The 26,055-nt window shown below is 41.7% G+C and overlaps 1 protein-coding gene across 2 annotated transcripts; it reads right to left on the bottom strand.

Annotated features, from left to right (window-relative positions):
* Positions 1 to 764: 764 nt before the first annotated feature.
* Positions 765 to 24,416, bottom strand: GGH (gamma-glutamyl hydrolase). Of its 2 annotated transcripts, none has more exons than XM_082675071.1 (9): positions 24,205 to 24,416; positions 21,135 to 21,249; positions 17,117 to 17,167; positions 13,219 to 13,333; positions 9,849 to 9,987; positions 7,331 to 7,437; positions 7,157 to 7,247; positions 3,057 to 3,194; positions 765 to 1,537 (listed from the first exon to the last, which is right to left on the bottom strand). In XM_082675071.1, the coding sequence occupies exons 1-9, from the start codon at positions 24,311 to 24,313 to the stop codon at positions 1,416 to 1,418; spliced, it is 987 nt and encodes a 328-aa protein (XP_082531197.1). In that variant the 5' UTR covers positions 24,314 to 24,416; the 3' UTR covers positions 765 to 1,415. The 2 variants fall into 2 exon arrangements, with proteins under 2 accessions (XP_082531197.1, XP_082531198.1); XM_082675072.1 differs by having other exon boundaries at positions 766 to 1,537; positions 13,249 to 13,333.
* Between the last annotated feature and the right edge of the window lie 1,639 nt (positions 24,417 to 26,055).

Raw genomic sequence — 26,055 nt, 5'->3', positions numbered from 1 at the left:
CTGTTCCCAATTAGACCAACTGAAAGCAGCACTCAACAAAAAACACCTGGAATTAGTCAACAGAAAACATGTAATCTTCCATCAGGATACTGCAAGACCGCATGTTTCTTTGATGACCAGGCAAAAACTGTTACAGCTTGGCTGGGAAGTTCTGATTCATCTGCCGTATTCACGGGGCATTGCACCTTCGGATTTCCATTTATTTAGGTCTTCACAAAATTCTCTTAATGGAAAAAATTTTAATTCCCCGGAAGACTGTAAAAGGTACCTGGTACAGTTCTTTGCTCAAAAAGGTAAAATGTTCTGGGAAGATGGAATTATGAAGTTGCCTGAAAAATGGCAGAAGGTAGTGGAATAAAAGGGTGAATATGTTTTTCAATAAAGTTCTTGGTGAAAATGAAAAATGTGTCTTTTATTTTTACTTGAAAACTGAAGGCACTTTTTGGCCAACCCAATAAATATACATATATACAAACATATATACATATGTATACATACACATATGTATGTATATATATTCCATATATATGTATACATATATATACATTCCATTATGTATACACACACACACACACTGGAATATTATTCAGCTATAAAAAAGAATGAAATCTTGCCATCTGTGGCAACATAGATGGATCCGGAGGGTATTATTCTAAGTGAAATAAGTCAGACAGAGAAAGACAAATACTGAATGATTTTAGTTATATATGTGATCTAAAAAATAAAACAAATGAACAAACACATCTAAACAGAAACAGTCATAGATACAGAGAATGAAAAGGTAGTCACCAGAGGGGAGAAAGGCAGGGGGTAGGGCAGAGTAGCTAAAGGGGATTAAGAGATATAAACTTCCAGTTACAAAATAAGTTAAGTCCTGAAGATGTAATATACACAGAGAAAATACAGTCAATGATACTGTAACAATCTCCTATGGTGACATTAACTGGACTTATTGTGATGATCATTTTATAATGTATACAAATATCAAATCACTATGTTGCACACCTAAAACTCATATAATGTTGTATGTTAATTATAACTCAATAAAAATTAATAAAAAAATAAAGAGTCTTCAGCAAGGATGAGGTAGGTGGATGGGTAGGGAGTGGTATGTATTTCCAGAATCAATCAATTAGAAAAAATGAAATATCTGTATTTTCAATAAATTTATTTTTTTCTAATCTTCAGATAAAAGAAAGCTTTTCCATGAAAAACACTCAGATTATGTATCTGTCTCACTGACTGATTATCAAATGTGATATAAATAGTCAAATATACTGAATGAAGAATCAGAGCCAGTAACATCATAGAAAAGGAATCTCTGTGGCCTTCTATTATCGTCATGAGTAACAAGTTATTACAACAGTTTAATCATGGAGTTAATCAAAATTTCTCTGTTAACACATTGAAGGCTTTCAATCAAATATATAACTTTGCTGAAACGAAGAAATGTTCCCAGTATAAACTGGACGGTACTGATAAATTAGTGCTTTGCCCTCTTCAACATCAGATTCAAAATGGTGATTGTTTTTCCGAGCTGCAAGAAAAAGAAAGCGTTAATTTTTAAAAAGATAGGATACAATTTTCAAAAGGCTACTTTAAAATATTTCTTCCTATAATCAGCATTATTAAGTGGGATAATACCAGCAAAAAGGAAAAACGTCTTACCAAATTCCCCCAAATAAAGCAGCACCTGATTTGGAGTAGAGCCTTCCTGACAGCAGCCGTGCTAACCCTGCACCAGACCCCACGTGGCGCTCACTCCCCTTTCATTCAAACGCCTACCACACGCCTACTGTGTGCATAGCTTGATGTAGGGCCTGGGGATGGCGACATCCACAAGGCAAGGTCCTAACGCTCAAGAAGTCTTGTCTAGTCACCACACAGAAGTTTTTATAGACTAATCAGGAGGACGCTTCAAGAGGATGGAGAAACTGGCAAAGCTGAGGCAGGGGAGAAGGGAGGCATCTCCCCCAGGTAAGGCAGAAATTTGAAAAGCAAGGAGGCACAAAGAAGTCGCATGGCGAAACTTTAGGTGTGAGGGGGTGAGGGCTCAGACTTTACCCTAAAGCCAAAATAAAGTAAATACAGGCCTCCGTGGCATTTTTAGAAAGAGGGATGTTGGAAAATGAAGGCCATGTAGCCGTTCCTGTGATACTGCTGCAGGGAGCCTTGCTCTGCTCTCTGCTGTTCTCATCACTCCTATACGAACGACATGAAAATGTTTCTTGGGACTAATCCTACACCTGGGAGAACTTTTTTTTAATTTGGGGTTTTTGTAATGAAATGACCCGTTCACCGGAGCACAATTCTAAACCACAGTGAACTCAGGAGGAAGCACTTTACCTGCGAGTGTGGACGGAGGGTTGATAAAACCTCAGGGCAAGCGTGAAGGGAGGATGCAAACAAAGTTCATGGAAATCTTCCCGGGGCCGCGACTTGCCAGAGCGACGCCCTAATCCCTTGCAAGTTGTGTTCGTAGCTCTGTCTTACACCCATATCACTCAACTAAAACCCAAGCATCTATAGCCAAATTCTCAATTTACCCACAAACATAACCTAGCATGACTATGCCTGTGTTTTCATCATGAAAAAGCAGGCAAAGCGTATTAACTTTCTCCACTGTGCCAATACCTACAGATAGGCAGCCTTAAAACCACAGACTGATGAGTATAGAGTCAATTTACATAATTGTCTTGGAAAAGTAAGATCTAATCCTCAGAGAATGTCATAATTAAATCATTATCCCTAAAAAGAGTAATTGGAGGGGAATCTAAAAAAAAAAGGACTCAAGAAAACAAAACAAAACAACCTTTATGCTGTTGTTCAGGAAATCAGCCCACTTAAGACTGTACAGTACCGTTAACTGAAAGAACTGTCCTGGTTTGATCTGAATGACTAATATCTCAATTTCAGGGCTTTCACATGAATTAATTTTTTTAAAAGTTAAACCTACAAAACATTTACAGAGTAAAAGTACACAGAAGTTCAGATGAGGGCGATTTCCTTCAAAACCACACTAGAGAGACAAAATTATAACCCCTGCCCCATATTACCTTCAGCCACAAAGAACTCTGCTAAATAAAATGCAGCCCTCACAGCATTAGGCGCATGGGAAATGCCTTTTAATTTGCCCCACTCATAAGGAGCTTTCTCTGGGTGCCACTGGACACCATACACCGGATACTGGTATCCTGCACAAAGAACATAGACTGGTGAGTATTAAGTAGTAACAATGGTCTGGGATGTTACTTAACAATTAAATTATGTTTTACATGCTGTGTAAAACATTATTTTTATAACACCCAATGTCAGACAAAATTAAACTGTGCACATTCTCTCAGACACAAACAATTTCAGTTCACAGTCAATGTGAAAGTTCACAATACAATATTTCACTGACTTACAACCTTTTATAATTTGAAATACGATTCCGTTTACTAGGTGATCAGAGTAGAGTGAAATAACTGAGCCTTTGAATATATCCCAGCTCAATAGTAAACCGCACATCTGATTAGTCACAAGTCTCTTCTACAACTCTCTTCCCCCCACTTCATACCGCATTTTCATCCCCTCCTATAATGACATTCACATGAGCATGAACTGCGCCAGCATCTTTAATGCCCTTTTACATAAGTCTCAGGCTCAACTGTGTCTCTGTCTCAGTCTATGGAAAGGTTCATGGTTTCATGCTGACAATTTTTAAATAGTTTTTAAAAGTTTAAATTTGGTGTGAAAGATTTTTGGTAATGTACTTCACTTATTTTTAGAATTCTTAAATATCTTTATATACAAAAATGATACGATCCCTAGGATTTACTCCAAAAACTAAGCTGGTATGAGGAGAAAATAGATATGAAACAACAATGGCCATATAAATGTGATAGTTGTTGAAGCTTAGAGAAAGGTACCCAGGGGATCATTACATTACTCTCTCTACTTCTAAATATGGCTTTAAAATTCCATAATTTTTTAAAAAATATGTGTAATATTTACCTTCTGAGAAATATCTATACTCATCTCTTTTTTTCTTCACATATGCCTTTCCTCATTTTAATTGAAAAAAAAATCCTCCCTCTATTATTCTTGCTTTGAAATTATAACCCTGACTACCACGGGAAATACTTAGAGAAATGAATTATCCAAAAGTAGAGATATCTAGGGAAAAGGGTACTGTCCGCATATCCCATGAGACTCTGCTAAGAGAGATCATGTCAGAAGAAGGAAACCTATTTTATCCTAGCCTTCTTCAGTCTAGATTCACAAGAGAAAAGAACCTACCAGCAAGAAGCTCCGGTCACTCTACTCCATCCCTCCCCACTGTGCCCTCCCCCCCCTCCTTCTTTGTGAAATACTCTCTTTCTCTGTCTTGAACCACATGTGATGCCACCAGCAGGAGACCCATGGGCTGGATGACCAGGAAATTAACTGTTACACATAGGTAACTGAAAGGCAGATCTTCTAATATATTTCTTTGAGATATGAAAAGTATTATTTAGAACAAGAAATACCCTAAGTGGTGGTGCAGTGGTTAAGAATCCGCCTGCCAATGCAGGGGACACAGGTTCAAGCCCTGGTCTGGGAAGATCCCACATGCCGCGGATCAATGAAGCCCATGCGCCACAACTACTGAGCCTGCACTCTAGAGCCCAAGAGGCACGACTACTGAGCCCACGCACCACCACTACTGAAGCCCACGCGCCTACAGCTCGTGCTCTGCAACAAGAGAAGCCACCGCAATGAGAAGCCCGTGCACCTCAAAGAAGAGTAGCCCCCGCTCGCTGCAACCAGAGAAAGCCTGCGTGCAGCAACAAAGACCCAACACACCCATAAATAAATTAATTAATTAATTAAATTTATTTAAAAAAAGAAATACCCTAAGTGATAAATTGTAATAAAGATTTTTCAGATAGATGAATGGATAGGACAGAGATACACACTGACATTCAGAAGCAAGTTGAGATTTACTCATTTTTTGTAAACTGCGTCAATAAAAGATCAATGCAGGTTCCTGACAACTCTAGGAATCACGCCCTGGCTCACTAATTTAGAACAAAATATCAAGAACAGGAAGGAAATGCGCATATAGGAGCATCTCAAGTGTTTCTATCTAGTAGGTGTCAGAAAACTTTCAGAAGATAAAAATTTCAAATGAGCCTGGTATGATGACATAGCCAGGAACAGAACCAACATGAAGTCCTATTCCCTAATTTCCAAGCCAATACTCCTTCATTTAAATAATTACTCATCTATTCAACATCTACTGAGATTTCCATAAAGTCCTGGAAACACAAAGAATGACAGAGTCCCAGCTCTCAGTGAGCTCTTAGCCTAGGAGGAAAGACAGAACATGAGCAAATAAGTGCAAAGAGACATTCCTAGGAAGTGCAGAGCAAGTATAAAGGAGGAGCACTGAGGATGTGACGAGAAAGGATAACGGGCAGGGATGGCCTCCAGGAGCTGACCACTGCCCTGAGTTCTTAAAGCTAGCTAAGAGGCCATCAGCAGAAGGGAATGGGGAGGAAGGAAAGCTTTTCAGAGGAGAGGAAAGAGCATAAGGAAAAGCACGGGGGCAAGAAGTGCTGCTCTGTGGAGGGCTGTGTGTACTGAACAGGGTGCATGGAATCCAGGCTAGCGAGGGCTGCGGGGGAGACCTTGAGTAAATGACTGGGAAATCCAGACTCCATCCTCCAAGTGCTGAAGAGCCACTGAGGAGCTTTCTCCCCAAGCAATGTAGTCAGACTGGAATCTCGGGGGATTGCTGGTGACCGGCTGGAAGGCAGGTTTGTGGAACGGTTAGGAGCTCCTGCGGCAACACAGGTGGCAGGTGGTTTATGCTGCAGTCGGACAGGAGGAATAGAGAGATCTGGGAAGAAGAATTCCCAAGAAGGATGTGGGAAGTAGCAAGTGGCACGGACTTCTTAGATGTGGAGGATGAGGGCCGGAAGTCAAGGGTAGCCAACACTAGATGATGCGGTGAATGGCAACGCTGTCAACTAAAGTAAGAAGTACAGGAGGGGAAACAGGGTTAGAGAGAGAAGTTCAGAGTGGTTCACTTCAGACTGCATTCATCAGCCTTCCCAGAATTCCGGGGAGGTCGTTTCTGAACCTTCAGACATCTGACCTCCCCCAACAAGGGAGCCAGTGACATGGCCACAACCTGCGAATAGCATGAACTACTTTTGCCTCGTCCCAGTTGACTCCAGTCCAGTGCTCGGGCCTCGCCAGTAGCACCAATCAGTCTCGCCAGCTGACAGACCACCTACTGCTTCTGCAAGCTCTCATTCATGGTACTTTGCTTCCTTGTGCACTTGTGATGTTTTGGCTGTGAACCAATCACTTTCCTTAAAACCTCATATGGAAACTTCTTAAAAGTCCCGGAAAAATGTAGGTTCCTCCAGAGAGCACTACTGACGTTTGTTTCTGACACACACGTTGAGGCACTATCAGTCCGAGATAGCTTCAAACACACTTTTTGACTTAAGATGTGCCGAACTTCCCAGTTAGTATAGCGCGGGCCACGCTAGACCGGCCTGTCATGAAAACACTCGGGGCTTTACTGATTTACCAGCCCACCCGCTTAGCGCTACGGTTCAGGATGGCAAACTCTCCCTGCAGTTGTGCAGGCAGGATTCACGGAGGGTCCAGCCTTCCGCGTCCTGCTCCACGGGGGTACTCTCCAGGGAGGGGGGGTCCTGAGATTCATCTCAAGCTCTCCTGACTCAATAACAAGGCTGGTTTAAATACTCCACTTACCTCCTGCAATTTGGGGTCTGAATACCCTTACTGTCACTTCATCAATGTATTTACTTAGGAAGATGTTTTTCTGTATGTCAGTCACATTTTTTGCTGTTGTCTGCAGCACGTACTTAAGCTGCAGTATTGCTAGAAACAGAAATCACTTTCTCCATTTATTTCTTCATCCACTCTCCCCTTACTCTTCACTTCCCCTTTTCATCACCCTATCATAGAGGGTGACCCAGGTAAACCACAACTGATTTGGAACATGGGCAAAACAGGCCTCCTGTCTCCAAAAATGCCCTAACTTCTAACTTCAGTCCCCAAAGTAACATGATCTTATTCATAAGAGAACTATAAAATCAAAATTAATAAATATAATAAGTAAAATAAAGTGTACATCTGCAGTGATACATACCTTCCATTGTTGAAATAAACTCAATAGAGCCATCTGTATTTGTAGTTAATATATTGAAAAACGCCTTTAACTTTTCATTCATTGTAAAATTCTAAAGTGCAAAAATAAAAACAAAATAATTACTTCTGTAGTAAATCTAAATGCATTAATTTCATTGTGTTATTAATGTGATACCTTCACAGAGAGGCTCCACTTGTGGAAATTTGCAGTCAGAGGTTCTATTGCTAATGACAGCAACAAGTCAGCAGGAAAATTCTCGAACATTCTGCTCTGCAATGGACCTGAAATAATTCAAGCATAAAAAGAAATAATTTAAACACAGAAAAAATAAAATCCATTGAAGTCAACTGATCTTCAGCCAGAGAGAGGCCATTGTTAAGACATAATCAAGATGACTAAATGATATGCAAACACATCGTTTCCACAGAAGTATTCTAGTCAAGCACAAAATAAGTTTAACACACAATTCCAAATATGTTCCATACTTAAGTACTTTTCTTGTAGAACTGTAACATAAATAACTAAAATTCTTCAGACGTGATAACGAGCAGGCTAGCCATAGAGTAAGCAGAGGATTTCAAAATGAGTTCTCTAGACAGCGCTGAAAAATAGGTGAAATTTTCCACATGTGTATATATTTGTTTTCTCAGGAAAGGACCCAGAACTTTTAACACATTTTCAAAGGTATCTGGGACTTAAACGGTTAAAAATACCAACAACGTAGGAAAAAACATTAACCAGGCCAAGATAATTCTACTCACTAAATAGATCAAAAGAAGCAATGGGATTCCCTGGTGGCGCAGTGGTTGAGAGTCCGCCTGCCGGTGCAGGGGACAAGGGTTCGTGCCCCGGTCCGGGAAGATCCCACACGCCGCGGAGCGGCTGGGCCCGTGAGCCATGGCCGCTGAGCCTGCGCGTCCGGAGCCTGTGCTCCGTCCACAACGGGAGAGGCCACAGCAGTGAGAGGCCCGCGTACCGCAAAAAAAAAAAAGAAGCAATTTACCTCAATGAAGGCTCTGGAGTCTGACACAGACATATGCCAGCAAAGGGATAAGAAAATCCTGACGGTGTTCAAGGCCCTAACGCCAGCTGTCCCCCAATGAATCCCTCATTCAGGATGCTAATGGCTTCCATTAGAATCCCAGAGCCCTACGTAATAAGAATCCGCTGATACCTTACTTCAGCCGATTTCATTCCGTTTTTGTATAAACTCGGTTTTAACCACATACAACCAAAAGAGACTGACCTGATACATACACTTCCCACAGGATTCTTGCAGTAATTAAGTGAGATAATATGAGAAAGAGCTTTGAAAAGTATAGAGCATTTTATAGATTCTATGTATAACAACCACTACTTTCTATCCAAAATCCTTTTGAGAACAGGAATGGTTGGTAGCATTCAACATTCAATTCTGATGATTCAGAAATCAAGTAACCTCCAAGAATCATGATCTACTTACACAGATTGGTAAATAAAGCATTTGTCTGGTCTTTGTCCTGGGTTCCTGACTGGGAGCTTTTAAACCCTTGGAATTTCCGGACTGATAGGTGTGTCTTTGTAATGCTAATGAGGTGACACAAGGTGGCCCCTGGACAGCTTCAGGATGAGGCTGGTTATCAGAAAAACTAACCACATGATTATAGCAGGTCTGACTTTACCTGGCTATGTAGTGCAATGGACATGCATTGGACTTCTAGAGCAGGTCTGACTTTGAGCTAGCCTGATCTCCAGGGATGAGACAGGGACTGGAGATTGAGTTCAATAACACGGCCAATGATTTAATCAACCATGCCTTCATAATAAAGTCCCGATAAAAACTCTGAGCACCAAAGTTCACCGGAGCTACAGGGCTGGTGAACATATTGATGTGCCAGGAGGGTGACGTGCCCTGACTCAACAGGGAGAGGGCAAGAAGTTCTATATTCCCTCACAGACCTTGCCCCATGTGTATCCTTTACAGTAAAACTCTTTATTGCAAACATAGCACTTTCCTGAGTTCTGAGAGTCATTCCAGTTCATTATTAAACCCGAGGGGGATTGTGGGAATCCCAAGATTCATGGCCATCTGATCAGATGTATGGGTGGCCTCGGGGTATGACTCGTGGCTGGTATCCGACAGAAGGGCAGTCTAGTCACGGAGATAACCTTTAACTGGAGTCTGTGCTAACTCCAGGTCGTTAGTACTAGAATGGAATTGCAGTGCACCCTATCTGGGATCCAAACAGAGTACACAGCCAAGGGAAAAATGCTGACTATAATAATAAGAGCTAACACTTATTAGAGTAATATTTAAAGTGCTTATCAGAGTACCTGGAAAACATTATCTTATTTAATCCTCACAAAAAAATCCTAAGAGGTAAACGCTTTTACAAATCAGGAAATTAAAGCTAAGAGAGGGTAAATGATTCCCCAAGGCAGCAGTGACAACGCTAGGGCTCAACACCAAGTCTGACTTTAGAGTTTTTAATCATGCACTGTCCTGACGTCACTAGAAGCAATAAGTTATCAACATTCAAAATTCCTTAAGCCAGCTTTATAACTCAGTACAAAAAGTGACCATTCACATCTTCAGCCTGTGCAAATAATTTAAAAATTAACAAATGTTATGAACATATTTTTACTCTGATATTTGCAACTTATTAATCCTGCCCAGTTAATATTTTTTTCAGGATCAAAAGAGAATTCTTACCTCTAGTGAAGTTCAGTGGCATTTTAATTCCAACAGTATCTGTGAGGGTTAATAAGCTCTCTCCACTGACCAGATACGTAAGCTCTTCAAATCCAAGACAGGTCCCCCACGTGGGAAAATAGTCTCCATTACCAAAACCCTGTGCAGAATAAAGAGAAAACTAAGCTTACTCAAACTTTTCAAAATAAAAATTATACATTTGATTTGTCATACAAGATTGGCACCTGAGGTATACATGGATTTCTAAGGAGTTTTCCAGGATCAATAGTAGTAGGCTATCACTTACTCTCTCTTCTATCAGTAGGATATCACTTAATTTCTCTTTAGATCAAGCTCCCACATAATAGTTCAGGTTTAATTAACCAAACTATCCAAACTCAGTTGTGTTGGGAAAGATACAGACATTTGCCAGTCAACTACCGAACAACACATGTAACATTCAGGGACTGTAAATATCAAGGATGATGCTAGATAAATGCCTATTTACACATTTTCTACAAATCTTGTTGCTTTAAATGACTGTCCAGTTTTGAACGTACTCTGAATGGAAGTCTTTCCTCCATTATCTCAGAATTTATAGTAACAGCTGCATTACACCACCTTCAGCTAATCAGATTTAAATCAGGTGAAAGCCATGATCTGGAAGGAAAGGAACAGTCGGCAAGCAAAAGTAAAATAAAATTTCAGAGAGTAAAAGCTGTCAACTAAAAAAGTACAAATGTACTGGGTTTCTTCAGAGGAAGTCACAACAACCAGTGTGACTGGGGGAGAAGCATTCCAGCAACTGAATTTTCTGATTAACTAAAGATTAAACCCAAGTGTGCTGATAGTTACAAAACTGGGTTTTGTAACTTTTCTAAAAGCAGTGGTTTTCCTGCATAGACTGTAAAATATAACCTAACAGGGCTTCCCTGGTGGCGCAGTGGTTGAGAGTCCACCTGCCGATGCAGAGGACGCAGGTTCGTGCCCCGGTCTGGGAAGATCCCACGTGCCGCGGAGCGGCTGGGCCCATGAGCCATGGCCGCTGAGCCTGCTCGTCCGGAGCCTGTGCTCCACAATGGGAGAGGCCACAACAGTGGGAGGCCCACGTACCGCAAAAAAAAAAATTAATTAATTAAAAAATATATATATATATTTATAACCTAATAGTAACTCATTTTAAATGAGGAAATTGTTAGGGAGTTTTTTTCTGTTCTTCAATGAGAAAAATATAGAACAGCATTAATTCCTATACTTCCTATCTCAAGATAGGATTTTAATACTTTTATATGCAAGTCTGGAAAATTTTATTTTTAGAAGTTAGAATTGTATACGTTATGTTGAAGGGTCTTACTGCATCCACTTACAATAAACACAAAAGAGGGCTGAACTGTTCTCTGTTTCCATATGCACACCAAACTTGATTTCTGAACTAAATGTTAAATCCCCATTTGCTGGGAGCACATCTTTTGTTTGTTGTGATCAGCAGAGCAAAGGACACAGAGTGAAACCGAATAGATCTCACAGAAATCACTTCTCAGGGCTTCTTCATCAGGGCCTGTGGACCCCAGTGGCTACAGCTAAATGGAAGTTCAAGGTTGCTAAGCTTTTTTCTTTGCTTTGAAATCTTCAAGTAGCTAATTACATTTTTTAAAATTTATTTATTTTTATTTATTTATTATTTTTGGCTGTGTTGGGTCTTCATTGCTGCGCACAGGCTTTCTCTAGTTACGGCGAGCAGGGGCTACTCTTTGTTGCGGTGCGCGGGCTTCTCATTGCAGAGCACGGGCTCTAGGCGCGCGGGCTTCAGTAGCTGTGGCACGCGGGCTCTAGAGCACAGGCTCAGTAGTTGTGGTGCACGGGCTTACTTGCTCCGCGGCATGTGGGATCTTCCTGGACCAGGGCTCGAACCCGTGTCCCTTGCACTGGCAGGTGGATTCTTAACCACTGTGCCACCAGAGAAGCCCTAATTATATTTTTTTAAATAGGCCTTTGGGTCTTACGGGTTAGGTGGCTCCTTTTTTTTTAAACTGAACAAGCCAGTTACATGAGTCTCTATATGCAAAGGAAGAGTGGCTTTATAATGTTCATATATATGCTTTCCAAATGCATTTTAAATCACTCATGTTATAAAATCTCAATTTTGTTCCCTAGTTTTTCCAAAAAATATCCACTGAGCATGTACTAAGTACATGGAACCATATGATATGAAATGAGGAATGCCTCAAAGGGTGTCAGAGCCATGCAATCTGATGAGACATGAACAGCTAACTTCAAGATATTCTGTCTCTGGGCTTCCCTGAAAAGCTGGCTAAGGCACAAATTAGGGACGGGGTAGAAAGGAACAGCCTAAGCAGATCTGAAAGTAGGAGGACACAGAGTATGTGCTGGAAATACCAGCCTGGCTGCAATTACCTGCACAAGCAAAGTCTGGAAAAGGTGAGCTGTGGACACACTGTATATCTTGACTCAAAGACTATAAAAGGCTACATACAGGTCATCAAGCCAAGCCATTAAGTTTTCAAACAAGCATCTCATATGTTAAAAGCAGTTTCTTAGGGAAATATTTAAGGTTGGGGGAGATAGTAGGACCAGCAAGATTAATTAGAAAATTGCTGTTAACAGTTCAGGGGAGAAATAGCCAGGGTCTGAGCTATGGTGCAAAGGCAGGAGCAGTCTTTTTAGGAGACTAAAAAGGAATCGAGAGGCTCTGCAAGTCACGGAGAGGAGATGAGAATTAACAACACATGAACAGGGACTTCCCTGGTGGCACAGTGGTTAAGAATACGCCTGCCAATGCAGGGGACACAGTTCGAGCCCTGGTCCAGGACGATCCCACATGCCGCGGAGCAACTAAGCCCGTGCGCCACAACTACTGAGGCTGCGTTCTAGAGCCCATGAGCCACAACTACTGAGCCCGCATGCCACAGCTACTGAAGCCCACATGCCTAGAGCCCGTGCTCCGTAACAACAGAAGCTACCGCAATGAGAAGCCCACGCACAGCAATGAAGAGTAGCTCCGCTCACCGTGACTAGAGAAAGCCCGCATGCAACAACAAAGACCCAACGCAGTCAAAAAAATAATTAAAAAAAAAAAAACACAACACATGAACAATGCCCAGTACATAATGAAGCCAGCTTACTTGGCCACCATGAGGGCCTGGTTCACATTAATGAGCCCAAACAGAGAGGGCCGGCCAGCAGGGCCCTGAGGCTCCCTGGAGCCCAGAATTAAATGAAGCGCAGAGAAAATGGCCAAGAGCTGCCACTGGCTGGAAAAGAACAGGCACCCCAACAGCTAAAGGTGTGACGAGACTAGGGTAATTGTGCAGAAAGTATTACCACGTGCTTAAAAAAGGAATTATCCTCGTGGAAAATTACAAAAGCTCACCTGGAATAATAAGAAATAACTGAGGTTTACCTGTATGGCCAACTTGTAAAATATTTTGGCCACGTGGGCGTAACCTGAATTTATGAGGTCAACACTTCCTCCAGGGAAAAGGATCCTGAAACAACATCAAACAGCGTGCATTTCAACCCCTCCCCACTCCCAGAAAATAAACAATCATTTTATTTTAAAACAACTTTTCCTTACTACATAAGCAGCAAGATCATTAGAGAAAATGAGAAAAATTAGGCAAAAAGAAAATACAAAATATTTACAATCCCACCCATTTGTAAACTATTGCAGTTAACAATGAATTTGTGCATATTCTACCAAACCTCTTGGATAAACAAGTTTATTTTTGAAATAGAGTGTGGATAAATTAAAGTAAAATAAATGGGGGGAGGGGAGGAGAATACACACAGCTAGAAATCAAGTAGAAATAAAATTCCAAGTATAGCTAGGTTTAAATTAAGATGATCAGAGATGCCAAAATCAACTGCAGGTCCATAATCATGAGTCAGGCTTAGCTCACAAAAAAAATCTGTTTTAACAATAAAGAACAAACTAGTCATAAAAATATAGTAGGCTAGAATTAAATATCTATGGAATTTAAAATTTATTATTATTACCCTGAAATCTCTTCAGAAATAAGAATGGTGTTAGAAAATTTTGAAAAAGAACACAATTACCATTCTAAAAAATTCTAGGAGAAAAAGGGGAGTCACAAGCATTTGACTTTATTTTACCCTACCCATAAAGGAGAGAGAGAGAAAAATATTTATGTTTTCATATCAACTTTGTAAACTAACTCTAAAAAGCTCTTAAAGTAACTAAGGATATTCAAAAGAGATTACAAAGGTTGAATTAAATATATTAAAATTTTTGAAAATACTTAAATATGAATTTGAGACATGTGAAATATCACCTTTGAGACTGTGTTCATTCAGTAATAGGTATTAGCCCACAGAGACAAAGATGGGTAATTTTTGCTGTTAGTAGGATCGTGGTCTAGTAGGAAATATATAAACTATAAGGCAGAACATCTGCCACAAAACCAAGCAGAAAACCCTACAGTTTAAAGTGGCTTAATGAAGACTCATTAGCAGTTCTCCCTTTTCATTGACTCAGTATTTAAAAAGCTGCCTCTGAACAAACTTGGTATGTTTAATCTCAAAGTCCATTCATAAAGTAAAACTTGACTGTCCCTCTCGGTTGACAAACTCCTTCAATGCAAGGCTCTGCCTTTTCATCTCTGCAAGCCCCCCCCCCAAAAAAATAAAAACTGCATACAAGGCTCAGTAAAGGTGTTTTGGAAGTGGCATTAGAGTCCTGCTCATTGCCTGCTGTATATTTTTGAGGTTCTACCATATACTCTCTCCTGGACTTATTTATCTTTGTCCATGCCAAAGTACACTGCATATAACAGGCATTGTAAATGTTTCACTAAATTGAACTAACTTCACTGTAAATATTTACTGATCCAAACTGAGGTGAATACAAACGACTGTTTGAACATAGCTTTTTTTAAAAAAATATTAATAAATGAACAGTTTTCTAAAATTTTTAAAAAGTTCTTTTTATAAAAGCTTTACAGTAAAATAGACTCCCTCCATCCCACTCCTGATTAGAAATAACCACCATTATGGGGCTTCCCTGGTGGCGCAGTGGTTAAGAATCTGCCTTCCAATGCAGGGAACGTGTGTTTGATCCCTGGTCAGGGAACTAGATCCCACATGCATGCTGCAACTAAGAGTTCGAATGCCACAACTAAGGAGCCTATAAAGCCACAACTAAGGAGCCCACCTGCTGTAACTAAGACTCACTGCAACAAAAATTAATTAATTAATTAATTAATTTTTTTAAAAAGATGGGTGTTCTTTAAAAAAAAAGAAAAAAGAAATCACCATTAAAATTTGTTATGTTGACCTCATATATGCTATACATATCTCCTCACTCCAACTTTAAAAACAAAAGTAAATGGTAGTATACTATACACACCACTATGTGCCTTGCTTCTTATCACATGGTTCACAGAACAATAGTGATTCAGGGCAACATCTATAGATAGCCTCATGTTTAACCTGTGCATAATATTCTATTATATGCATATAGTCTATTTTTTTATACAATTCCCAACTGATGGACCGTTGGATGGGTTCTAAATCAGAAGTATTTCAAACAATTCTACAATGCATATGTTCGGGCCTAAGTCTTCACATAAGAGGGGATTATATTTTTCTTTCTGTTTTATTATTTTCTTTTTACTGAAGTATAGTTGATTTATAATGTTGTGTTAGTTTCAGGTATACAGCAAAGTGATTCATTTTTTTATACATATATGTATGTACATGTATGTATGTATATATATTCTTTTTCAGATTACTTTCCCTTATAGGTTATTATAAAATATTGAGTATGTTCCCTGTGCTATACAGTAGGTCCCTGTTGGTTATCTATTTTATATATAGTAGTGTGTATATGTTAAAAGGGGTGATTATATTTGTAAAATCAAATTCCTCTGAAGGGTTTCCTGGGTCATATGGTATGTGCATTTTTAATTTCAATAGATACTGTAAAACTGCCCCCAAGGGCTTCCCTGGTGGCACAGTGGTTGAGAGTCCGCCTGCCGATGCAGGGGACACGGGTTCGTGCCCTGGTCCAGGAAGATCCCACATGCCGTGGAGCGGCTGGGCCTGTGAGCCATGGCCGCTGAGCCTGCGCGTTCAGAGCCTGTGCTCCGCAACGGGAGGGGCCACAACAGTGAGAGGCCCGCGTACCACAAAAAAAAAAAACAAAAAAAACCTGCCCCCAAAAGACTATATAACCCACCCTGATGGAAGAAATTTTCACCTATTGAGGTATGGGGACATCATCCTGGCTTACACATGACTTGGCTTGAACTTTACGCTAACTAGAACAGCCTATCCTATGGTGCATCAAACAAGTGCTGTACAACTGCTTTAACCACTAAGAAAATAATGCGTTATCTAGAAGTTTCAAAAAAAGTCCACTTTGAAGACGGGGATAAATGTCTCCCCTTCCTATGACGTCCATGCTAGTAGTCCTTCAAAGATAAGGTTCCCTTCCCAGACACCAAGGTCATGCTGACTCGCTGTATATGTGCTAATCTGTCTGTCAAAACCCTGAAGGAATGTACCCTTGTTGTGTTTGATGTTCGTTCTTTGCTCTGTCAAGATATAAAATCGTGTTTTTCCAGAGCACTTTCTTCCTGGGCTATAGTCCTCCATTTGGCTCGAATAAAACTCTCTTCTGTTCCTTAATAATTGTTTATTGATTATTTGGATCAACAACTCCCATAAGTAAAGGATAAGAACACTGTTTCCTCACACCCTCACCACAGAGTACTAGCACATTTTCTGCTCTTTGCTAACTTGATGGGTTTTAATTGCTATAATTAGCTTTCCTCTAATTGTGAGTAATGTTGCACATTTTTTCATATGATTAAGAGGGTTGTTTTTTTTTTCTGCGAGCTAAGCAATCATATCTTTTGCGGAGAAGCTAGAGGATATAAAACTTTTTTTCCAAGTTCTATCCAAGTCAGCTTCGGAAAAATAACCAATTAATATTCTCATTCTTAAGACTTATACATCCCCTAAGCAAGCAGTATGCCACGGCCTCCAAAGTGGCTTCAAAACATTTAAGACAAGCATTAAAAGAATAAAGACTATGTCGCACATTAAAAAAAATTGTATGTTGTCTACTGTGTAACATTTATTTCTTAACCTGCCTTCTCTCTGCAGGACTTCTGCACCTCTCAACTCAGAAAACTAATATTACACCACTGTAAGACAGCTACATAGAAACATGTATTAAATTTATATGTACTTCTTTGCATTGTTTAGACCTCCTACACTATATTAAACCAATGTTGGCAACTTACCCATTAATAGACTTGAAAAGCTTTTCATACTCTTCATCTTTAAGATCAAGCCTGAAAACAATAAAAATAATTACAAAACATCCATTTCCAAAACTTAAGAAGAAAAGTAAGCCTCTAAATGAAGTCACCACATTAATTTTTAAAAGCCGGGTGAAAAATAATTCTTAAATACTGGATTATATCACCTCTCTGCCTTCCTAGAAACATTTTTTTCAAACTACATGAAAGCCACATACTTATATCCTTGTTTTGCTAATCAGACAAGTAAACATGTTTTCCTCTGGTCTAATGTAATTTGATATTGTGAGGTACATGTTAATATGCAAAACATTAAAGACCATGAGATTTGGGTACCAGTAATTTCTCTGCTAGCCAAGATTAAAAAAAAAAAAAGTAAGGATATTCAGTAGTTTTAAGTAAAGACTAAGAGATTTATTAGCATACCCATCTTAACTACAGGAAGCTTCGGCAAAAAATATAAATGCCAAGTCCCTGCTTCAACCCACCCCTACCGCCAACCGCAAAGGTCTCAGAACTACTGTGTATTCACAAGTCAGCAGAGTTCAGATCTAGGTGGTACAGACTACATGCAGGTCCCTGTAGATGGGCCTAATTTGCCCAGGTAATTATTCTCAAGTTCCCTTCATCAAACATCTGGTAAGGTTTTCCTAACAATCACCACGTTATTGATGATCTTATTCCCTTCTCCAGAGAAAACCCACGGGATTAGTCTGTGACAACTGGCTACAACCTTGACTTATGTCACAGTAAGACAGGTTACTCTTCCAGAAGTTCGACGGAATGAAAGGACAAGGGAAAAGAGCATCCTATTTATGAATTCCTGCAAGAACTGTGCTACGTTCAGAGTCTTCTGGTAGTACAAGAGAATAAAAAGGCATAATGCCTTCTCAGATATCAACTACAGTCCATTTCTGCCACACAGGAAAGTTCTAGAGGCATTAGGACACTTCTCCCATTATTAAGGAGATACCCATGATGCCCGGACGTAGCTGTGCTTTGCCAGAAAACCCCTCTAGGCTCTCCTCTAAGCCCAAATGAGCTGTGCTGTTCAGAAATTCATAATAATCCTCCTCTGGCAGAGAGCCACAGAGCAGTGGGTGACACTGCAGTGGTGCTTACCACTATCTTAAATGGAGGATAGATGGGCAGGTGGCTGTGACTTGGGAAGTGATAGGAAGATGAAATGTGAGTCCCAGTATTCTGCCAGTTCAATCTCCCCAGATTGTGTCAGCAAAGAAGGAACCAGCAGGGACCCAGAATCTTCCCCATGGATATATAAACCAGATGGGCAGCTACCACCACGAGGAGCCAGAACGGATTCAGATCACTCAGCTGCGCTCCAGGGACTCCTACCAGCTAGCCATGCAGCCTGTTTCCAGTCACTTCAGTCATTCTAAGTAAATGGCTCCCCCATTGTCCATGACTGAATTTTCGGGCCCTGTTTATCACTATTAAGGGGCTTAACTGTTGGTTGTGGGCAGGGGGTGTCACAAACTCAAGCGCCTCAGACGCCTTGCAGGCAAAACAGACCAGGTCACATTCTCTGAACACAGACGGTGCTTCCATGTTATCAGACTTTCTTGAAACAAAAGACCCTCTCAATAAGTTCTTTTTAAAGAAAACAGTGAAAGTCTGGTAATGATGGCAAATGACACAGCTTCAGCAACGTGAAAAGGAGTGACAGGCGCTGTTGCCAATGGACAGCACGTGCTCCGTTTAAAATGAGCTCCAGAAAACTGCCTTCAAAAAAAAGGAAGCCAAGAATTCAGACTTTTACAAAGTCTTCTGACTTGTACATATTTTAAGCACTGCGTGAATGAAGCACATGTTTAAACCAAGAGCAGCCTGTGGGCAGCCACGTGCCAGCTCTCAGGTGGGGGACACTCGGTGGGTCTCCCTAGTCCTGCGGCGGAAGATCATTATAACCTGAGTGCAGCGGCCACCTGAGGGCGAAGGCAGCAGACAGAAGGCGGAAGGACACCAAAGACAAACTTCTTCAGCTGCTCCAGGATTAGGTCTCCCATCCTCCTCCTTTTCCTTCTAAACTGCAGAAGTTGGTCCCCAGCACCCGAAATTCAGAAATGAATCCAATGTTACCGGTGTGATCACTTGTCTCGTTCTACATTAGGCAATCCTCTGCAGGTTCCTCTGGGAATTAAGCTGTCATGCATTACATTGTTTTTACAGGATCACGTGATTCTAATTCTGAGCAATATACCTTCAAGTGAACTTTGGGAACCCAAGCTGGAAATTAACCTGAATGCTGACAGTCACGGTTTCAGTATCTCAGGCTTAAGTCCCAGTATTCTACAAATCATCAGTTTCAAAACTTCCCTAGTTTCAAAATTTCCCATTTCAAAACTTCTGTCATTCTCATCTATTCCTCCCTGTGCCCTTTCATTCTATTACTCATCAGGTCTTACTGATTTTTTTTTAAAGAATATTTACCCATAGATCCTACAACCACTGCTCTAAGACAAGCCCTTCTCGCTTCACACCTCGCCTACTCACACCTAGCAGCCATCTCTGCACTGGCCTCCCTGCCTTTTTACTCTCCACCTCCCACCTGTGTTATCAGCACTATGTCCTAAAAGAAGAGCTTGCGGAAAAAGCTTCCAGGATCAAAACTTTGCAACACTGTCCTAAGGACTGTCCAGAGCCTCTGCCTCAGCTCTAAAATGCTGCTGTTACCTGGGTTCCAAATAAGATTTCATTTGAAAAATTAGATCTGCTACTATAAAATTGAAGACTAATGTCAAAAGCGAACATTCATCTTGGAGTAGAGACAGTTAAATGTAAAAGATCAAGCAAAAAGACAATCCTTATGAATCTAAACATAAAACCATTTGGTGGTACCGTTCTCAAAATTGTAATATTTGCATTTTTAGTATTAATGTTCTTTTTGAGCAGTAATTTTCTTTGTTACAATTGTTTAATGCGAAATTATTTACAAAAACAAGTTGCCCAGAGCAAACAGTTGTGTTTTGTGTGTGAAATCACTTATAATGGATTAGGTGAGGGTGCTGGAAGACCCCCAAATATAACCAATTTTGGATGATAAGATAATATCAATACTTACAAGGTTTCTGTTAAAAAATTCAACTCTTTCCAAATCAAAATGACATGCATCATTTATTATCACGTCATGTCATGAATATGACATGAATCATTTTCTTATTCTAGGTCATTATATCACAAAAATAATGTACCTCCTTTAAAATTGCAATACCTGTCATTTATACTGAAGCAACACTGCTGTAGTAGTAATTTCCAAACTTCTATAAATTTATTTATTTATTTATTTTTGCTGTGTTGGGTCTTTGTTTCTGTGTGAGGGCTTTTTCTAGTTGCGGCGAGCGGGAGCCACTCTTCATCGCGGTGCGCGGGCCTCTCACTATCGTGGCCTCTCTTGCCGTGGAGCACAGGCTCCAGACGCGCAGGCTCAGTAGTTGTGGCTTACGGGCTCAGTTGCTCCGCGGCATGTGGGATCTTCCCAGACCAGGGCTCGAACTCGTGTCCCCTGCATTGGCAGGCAGATTCTCAACCACTGTGCCACCAGGGAAGCCCCCAAACTTTTAGAGTAGAGCGCAAAGGTGTTTTAAAAGTCCTCTTCTAGAACACTCCTTGATTCCGTAAGTGTTTCCTTACCCTAATATTACGGGATGAAGTGCCGCTGCAGATGCCTTCACTCCATTACTTTCACGCTGTCTGATGAGGATCACCTTTTCTGGGGGAAAGGTGACTCATCTCATTCTCCGTCTAATACATATGCCTCATGTCTAATGATATCACAGATGCACAGAGCTTCACACCTTAAACGACTTAATGAGAGACTCCTAAGCATTAGATGTGTGACAAAAATCAGGTGTGATGTGAACACACTTGAATGACGTGATCACAGGAGAGAAAGCATTCATTTTAGAGATAAAAGATAATTTTAGAGATAAAACAGCAGTTGCAGCTTGTATTACTCAGAGTAAACACTATCGAATCATACCTTATGGGTACAACTCTTGCACCTGCGGATTCCAGATACTTTACATAGGATGCAGCAATATAGTATTTTCCCAGGATTTTCATGTTCTCACTATGGCACGTTTGCATTAATATTCCTAAATTACAAAAAAAAGAAGTTTCACTTTCAAGCAATTTCCTTTTTTCCTGCTCAGAAACTGAAACACATCACCCTAGAAATGTCACTACTCTACTCATTTAATTCACAGAATTAAATATGAAACTTCTCCTGAGAGCACGTCTATAGAATTTGGGAAAGGAGTAGTGGAGGCTGATGTGAGTTTTAAGTAGCCTTCTCTCTTGCCTCATTAGGGAGGCCAAATAAGCCCCCCAAGTAGGTCTACAATAGCACCAGCCTTTTTCACAAAAGCTAGAATCAACTTCAGAGTACAGATCCTTCAATCTAGAAGGAGGCCTCTCCCTTCCCACACACACACACACACTCTAAGGCACATCGTTTCCTTGACAACAAAGTAAAGGAGTGAAAATATCTTCTATCCATATCTCTCCAACATCATCACCACCACCTTAATCCAAGCAACTAATATCTTGCGTCCCCCCGACCCCAGACTATTATAATAGCCCCTTAAAAGGTCTCTCTGCATCCTTTCTTAAGCAACTGCCTTCCAACTCCATCCAGTTCTCCACATGGAAAGAAATCCGATGACATCACCATTCACTGTTTTGGCATATATTACTGAATCGTACTATATACCAGGCACTGAACTAGGTGCTGGGGACACATGAGTGAACTGAACAAACCAAATCCCTGCTTTGTGGGCTTTAATTCCAGTGTGCGGAAGGGAGAGAAGAGAGGAAACACAGTAAACAAGATCAAAAGGGTAAACAATAGTGTGATGGCTGGTGGTAAGAGCCGAGAAGAAAAGTAAAGCAGCAGAAGAAGGTGTGTGTTTGGGGAAGGAAGGATTGGGTAAGTTCCAATCTACAGGAAAGAAGAAAGTCTCTTAAATGCGGTGGCCAGGCAAGTCCTCTCTCAGAAGGTAGAACATGACACTGTCGGCAGGACTTCAGAGAGGTGAGGGAGTCAGCCACATGCGGGTATCTGGAGGAAGACGGTTCCAGGATGAGGGAATAGCAAGTGCAAAGGCCCCGAGTCGGCTCTGTGCCTGTCCCGCTGCAAGGAGTGCCTGTGACTAGAGTCCTGTGTTGGCAAGGAGACAAAGTGACAGCAAAGGAAATCAGAGAGAGAAGAGAGAGAGATCAAAGCAGCAGGGGGTACCTCCTTGCTTGAGCACTTCGATGGGTTCCTAAACTTTCACAAACTCTACAGACCCTGATGCTCGGGCCCACCTACCGCTCTGGCTGCCTCTTACCCCTGAAACCTCAGCCCCAGCACAGCACTGGCATCCAGGACACATCAAAACACATTTCTCCGGAGAGGATACATGTGCCTGTATCGCTCACTACTTCACCATTTGGAACACCTTCAGTGTCTCTGCAGGCCACCTGACAGGCAGGGCCGTCCTTATCAGTCAGTCACCTGCATCCCCAGCTTCTTACAATAACTGGTATTCATCAGGCACTCAGTTAACATATATGCCACATGCCAAACTTTGTTCAGTAAGACTGCTTTTCTCCTCATGGAGCGGGAAGATCGCCCTTATTAAGGACAATAACAGTTAGCAGGGAAATAATTAGGGAGTGTCATAGGAAATGGAGTGGTTACAGGACAGGCAAGGATGAGGTGCCACAAAGGCGGGCTGGGGACATGTGGACACAAGGTACTAGAAAGGAGGAAAGTACATTAGAGTAGGTAAGTTCCACCAACTTCTCCCCCGCCCCCTCTCCATCCTGGGACAAGAGCTCGGCTATATTCCCCGCCCCTCAAAATGGGACCAAAATTCTACCCATACTTTGAGGCCATCTCATGAATTTCGCGGCTTCTTTTCGTTGATCCTTTGCACTCCTAACTCAGTGCCTTGCACACAGGTATTCAGTTAACTATTTTGTCTTAACGGATCAGGGTAAACCAAAAGCTTACTTACTTTTTCTATACTTGACCCTGGACTTGTTTCCTAGAAACCACTGTTTCTAGCAAAGGGAAAACAATCACTCCTCTTCTTCCCTTTTTCCCTCCCCTCTGCACCCACAATTCCCAGCACACTACATGAGATTATACTTTGAGTTAGTTCCCCTGGGAGATTCTAACCACTATTTTAAGTAGCTTATAAAATAAGGCATTCCGGGTTCCAAATACTGATACACAACACATTTGAAAACTGGGCACTACCAATATACACGAAAAAATGCTCATCTACTTTCTATTTAGTCACACAATACAGTGCCCATCTTCGGGGTGGGGGGAACACACAAAAAACAATATGAAAGGCATAACACTACAGCTAAAATGAGACCATTTTACCTGTCCACACACAAGTTACTTTCTGCAAATTTAAAATCCGGTCCGATTTCTCCTGGGTTGCTTTCCCCTGCCCAGTATCAAATGTCTATTCTGGCAATGCAAATTGATTTTACTCTCTTTTTAAAACATACATTTGTCGAAAACGAAAAATGACATGCTTCACTTTAACACCGAACAGAACTGCCATTAGGATCACACCAGCCGCTGCTGCCCTCCTCTGCTGGAGATGACTAAGACCAAGGTATACCATTATTTCTTGATTATCTAGCCAATTCGATTTTTATACGTTATAATGCATCGTTCCTCGAAATGCGCCCTCAGCCGGTGAAATTTTAATAAAGATAATGCATGTATAGAATTCGTTTAATCAGTAGAAATTCCTAGCTAAGTACAAACAATTAAACCATCCGCAGGATTCTTCACAGTGCACCTTCCTCCCTTCCAATTTTAAGAGCCTTGGAGTTGAGGAAATCAACGAGGCATTAATTAGCTATATTTCAGCACGATCCAAATGATGGCTTGGCCCCTGTGCTACACAGGAAGGCACACATCCTAACCCTGAACTTGGGTCTTCTAGGACAGGACGCAGCCGCCGGAGCGCAGCTGCTGGAAGCGCCCACCGCGGTCCCGGGCCCCGGCCCCCGGCCCCCGGCCCCCGCCGCCTCCTCACCGATGATGGGCTTCTTGGAGGTGGGGGCGGGAGAAGCGGACAGCCCAAGGCTCGCCGCCCCGCAAAGGACCAGGCCCAGCACTCTCAGCAGAAGACCCAAGCTCGCCATCGCGCTCGCCGCCTCCCGCCGCCTTTCAAAGGCACGGCCGGCGCGCAGCCAAGGGACTCAACCCCGGCCTCCCGGCTGATCCAGGGCTTAGGGCGAGGGCGGTGCTCCGCCGCAGGGGCCTATGGGAAAAGCTGTCCCGGCGCGTGCGCGCGGCTGCCGCGGGGCGGGGCCGGGGCGGGGCCGGGGCGGGGCCAGGGCCGGGCGGCTCCTGGGTACCAGAGACCCTGCTCGCCCCATTACGGCGCCGCCGCCGCGCCCCGCCGCGCCTGCGGAGACTCGGGAAAGTGCCGGGTGGGCACGGGGCGGTCTCCGCGTTCTCGAATCTGCCCTTTCAGTTGTTTTCTCGACGTGACCTTAAGTCACCCAGAGCTAACTGGGGCGCCCGGTCCAGCGGTCGAAGGGGAACCGCAGGGTCTCTGCCTGACCGAAATGGTAACCTGGCAGCAGGGGAAGCTGGCGAGAGGTTCTAGAAGTCGCCTGAGAACTTTGCGCCATCGGCAGCCCCTGCCTAAAATCGTCGGGAGCTGCTAAAATCGTCTTTAGGAAGGCTGGCAGCCAAGTTTGACACCCCAGCGTTCCATACAAGGATGTACGGTGACTTAGGAGGTAATTTCCACATCTTGCCATTTGTGTTCAGGGTCGAGGCTTATGGACTATACGAAGGGAAGACAAGGGAAGGACGATGGATGCGAACACGTCCACGGACGCACCGCCCCAGCCCCGAGCTGGGTCGGCCCACCGCTGGCATCGCGGCAAAGGGGCAAGGCCAGGCCAGGCCCGCAGACGGTGCCTCCTAACTTCAATGTTGACCCCAAGCACAGAGTGTCCTACAAACGGGGCAGAAAGGATGACTGGGGTTCCTAGTCATTAGAAGTTTTTTGAGGTTTCTGTTTAAAATTTTAAAAGAGATTTAGAAACACTAGGCATATTTTGGTGGGAAAGTAGATGAAAGACAGAGTGAAAACCAAAATATAAAGATTTGGCTTATACTAGGTGAGCGTTCCCACCTATAAGGGTCAAATTCAGAATAAAACTGAAGAGTGTTTGAAAATCAACTCAATGGCAAGTATGGAGGATGCAAAGACGAATTGGACAAAGTCTGTTTTCATAAGTTTACAATTTAGTAAGGAAAGAAGAGAAAAGGACTTGTGGAGAGAACGTATTTCAAGAAGAGTGAATGCAATATGTAGTCTGGTTTGGCAAGAAAATAATGCTGCTGTAGAAGGGCATGATGAGTGATAAGCTCCATGGGTGCGGTAAAAGATGTTGTGAAAGGCCTCACATTCTCAGCTGGTTTTGAACACAATTGAACAGAACCTTTGTAAGTGTGAATTTGTGGTACTGGAGAAATTGACTCTCCACATAGGAAAAAATTAAAGTATTACCTGGCAAAAATACAAAAATAAACTCCAGGTGAGTAAAGATGTAAATGTAAAAGGCAAAATATTATACTTTGATAAGAAAATATAGGAGTGTATGTTCATGACTTTGGTGGTCAGCAGGATTTCATACAACATTATATTTTAAAAAAGACATCTTAGTGGAAAAAAATGTAGATTTAATGATGTTATAATTTGAAAACTTCTGTGTAACTAAGTAAATTAAAGATAAGGCACAAACTTGGAAGATATATTTACAAAATAAAGAATTTCAAAAGTGTTCATTTCTAGCACATACTGAAAAACTAAAATCAACAAGGAAGAAAAACAACCTAATAGAAAAATTGGAAAAGAATATGAAAA

Source organism: Grampus griseus (genome assembly GCF_964374135.1).
Source record: "Grampus griseus genome assembly, chromosome: 17".
Taxonomy (NCBI): domain Eukaryota; kingdom Metazoa; phylum Chordata; class Mammalia; order Artiodactyla; family Delphinidae; genus Grampus; species Grampus griseus.
This window is presented reverse-complemented; position numbering and strand designations above follow the sequence as displayed.

Excerpts from the sequence above, each read along its gene's own strand:
- GGH (XM_082675071.1), bottom strand. The coding sequence starts at position 24,313 with ATGGCGAGCTTGGGTCTTCTGCTGAGAGTGCTGGGCCTGGTCCTTTGC. Across the intron at positions 21,250-24,204 it reads CTCCAAGAAGCCCATCATCG|GAATATTAATGCAAACGTGC; the intron begins GTGAGGAGGCGG and ends TTTGTAATTTAG. Across the intron at positions 9,988-13,218 it reads GTTATTTCTTATTATTCCAG|GGTTTTGGTAATGGAGACTA; the intron begins GTGAGCTTTTGT and ends TATTCTGCACAG.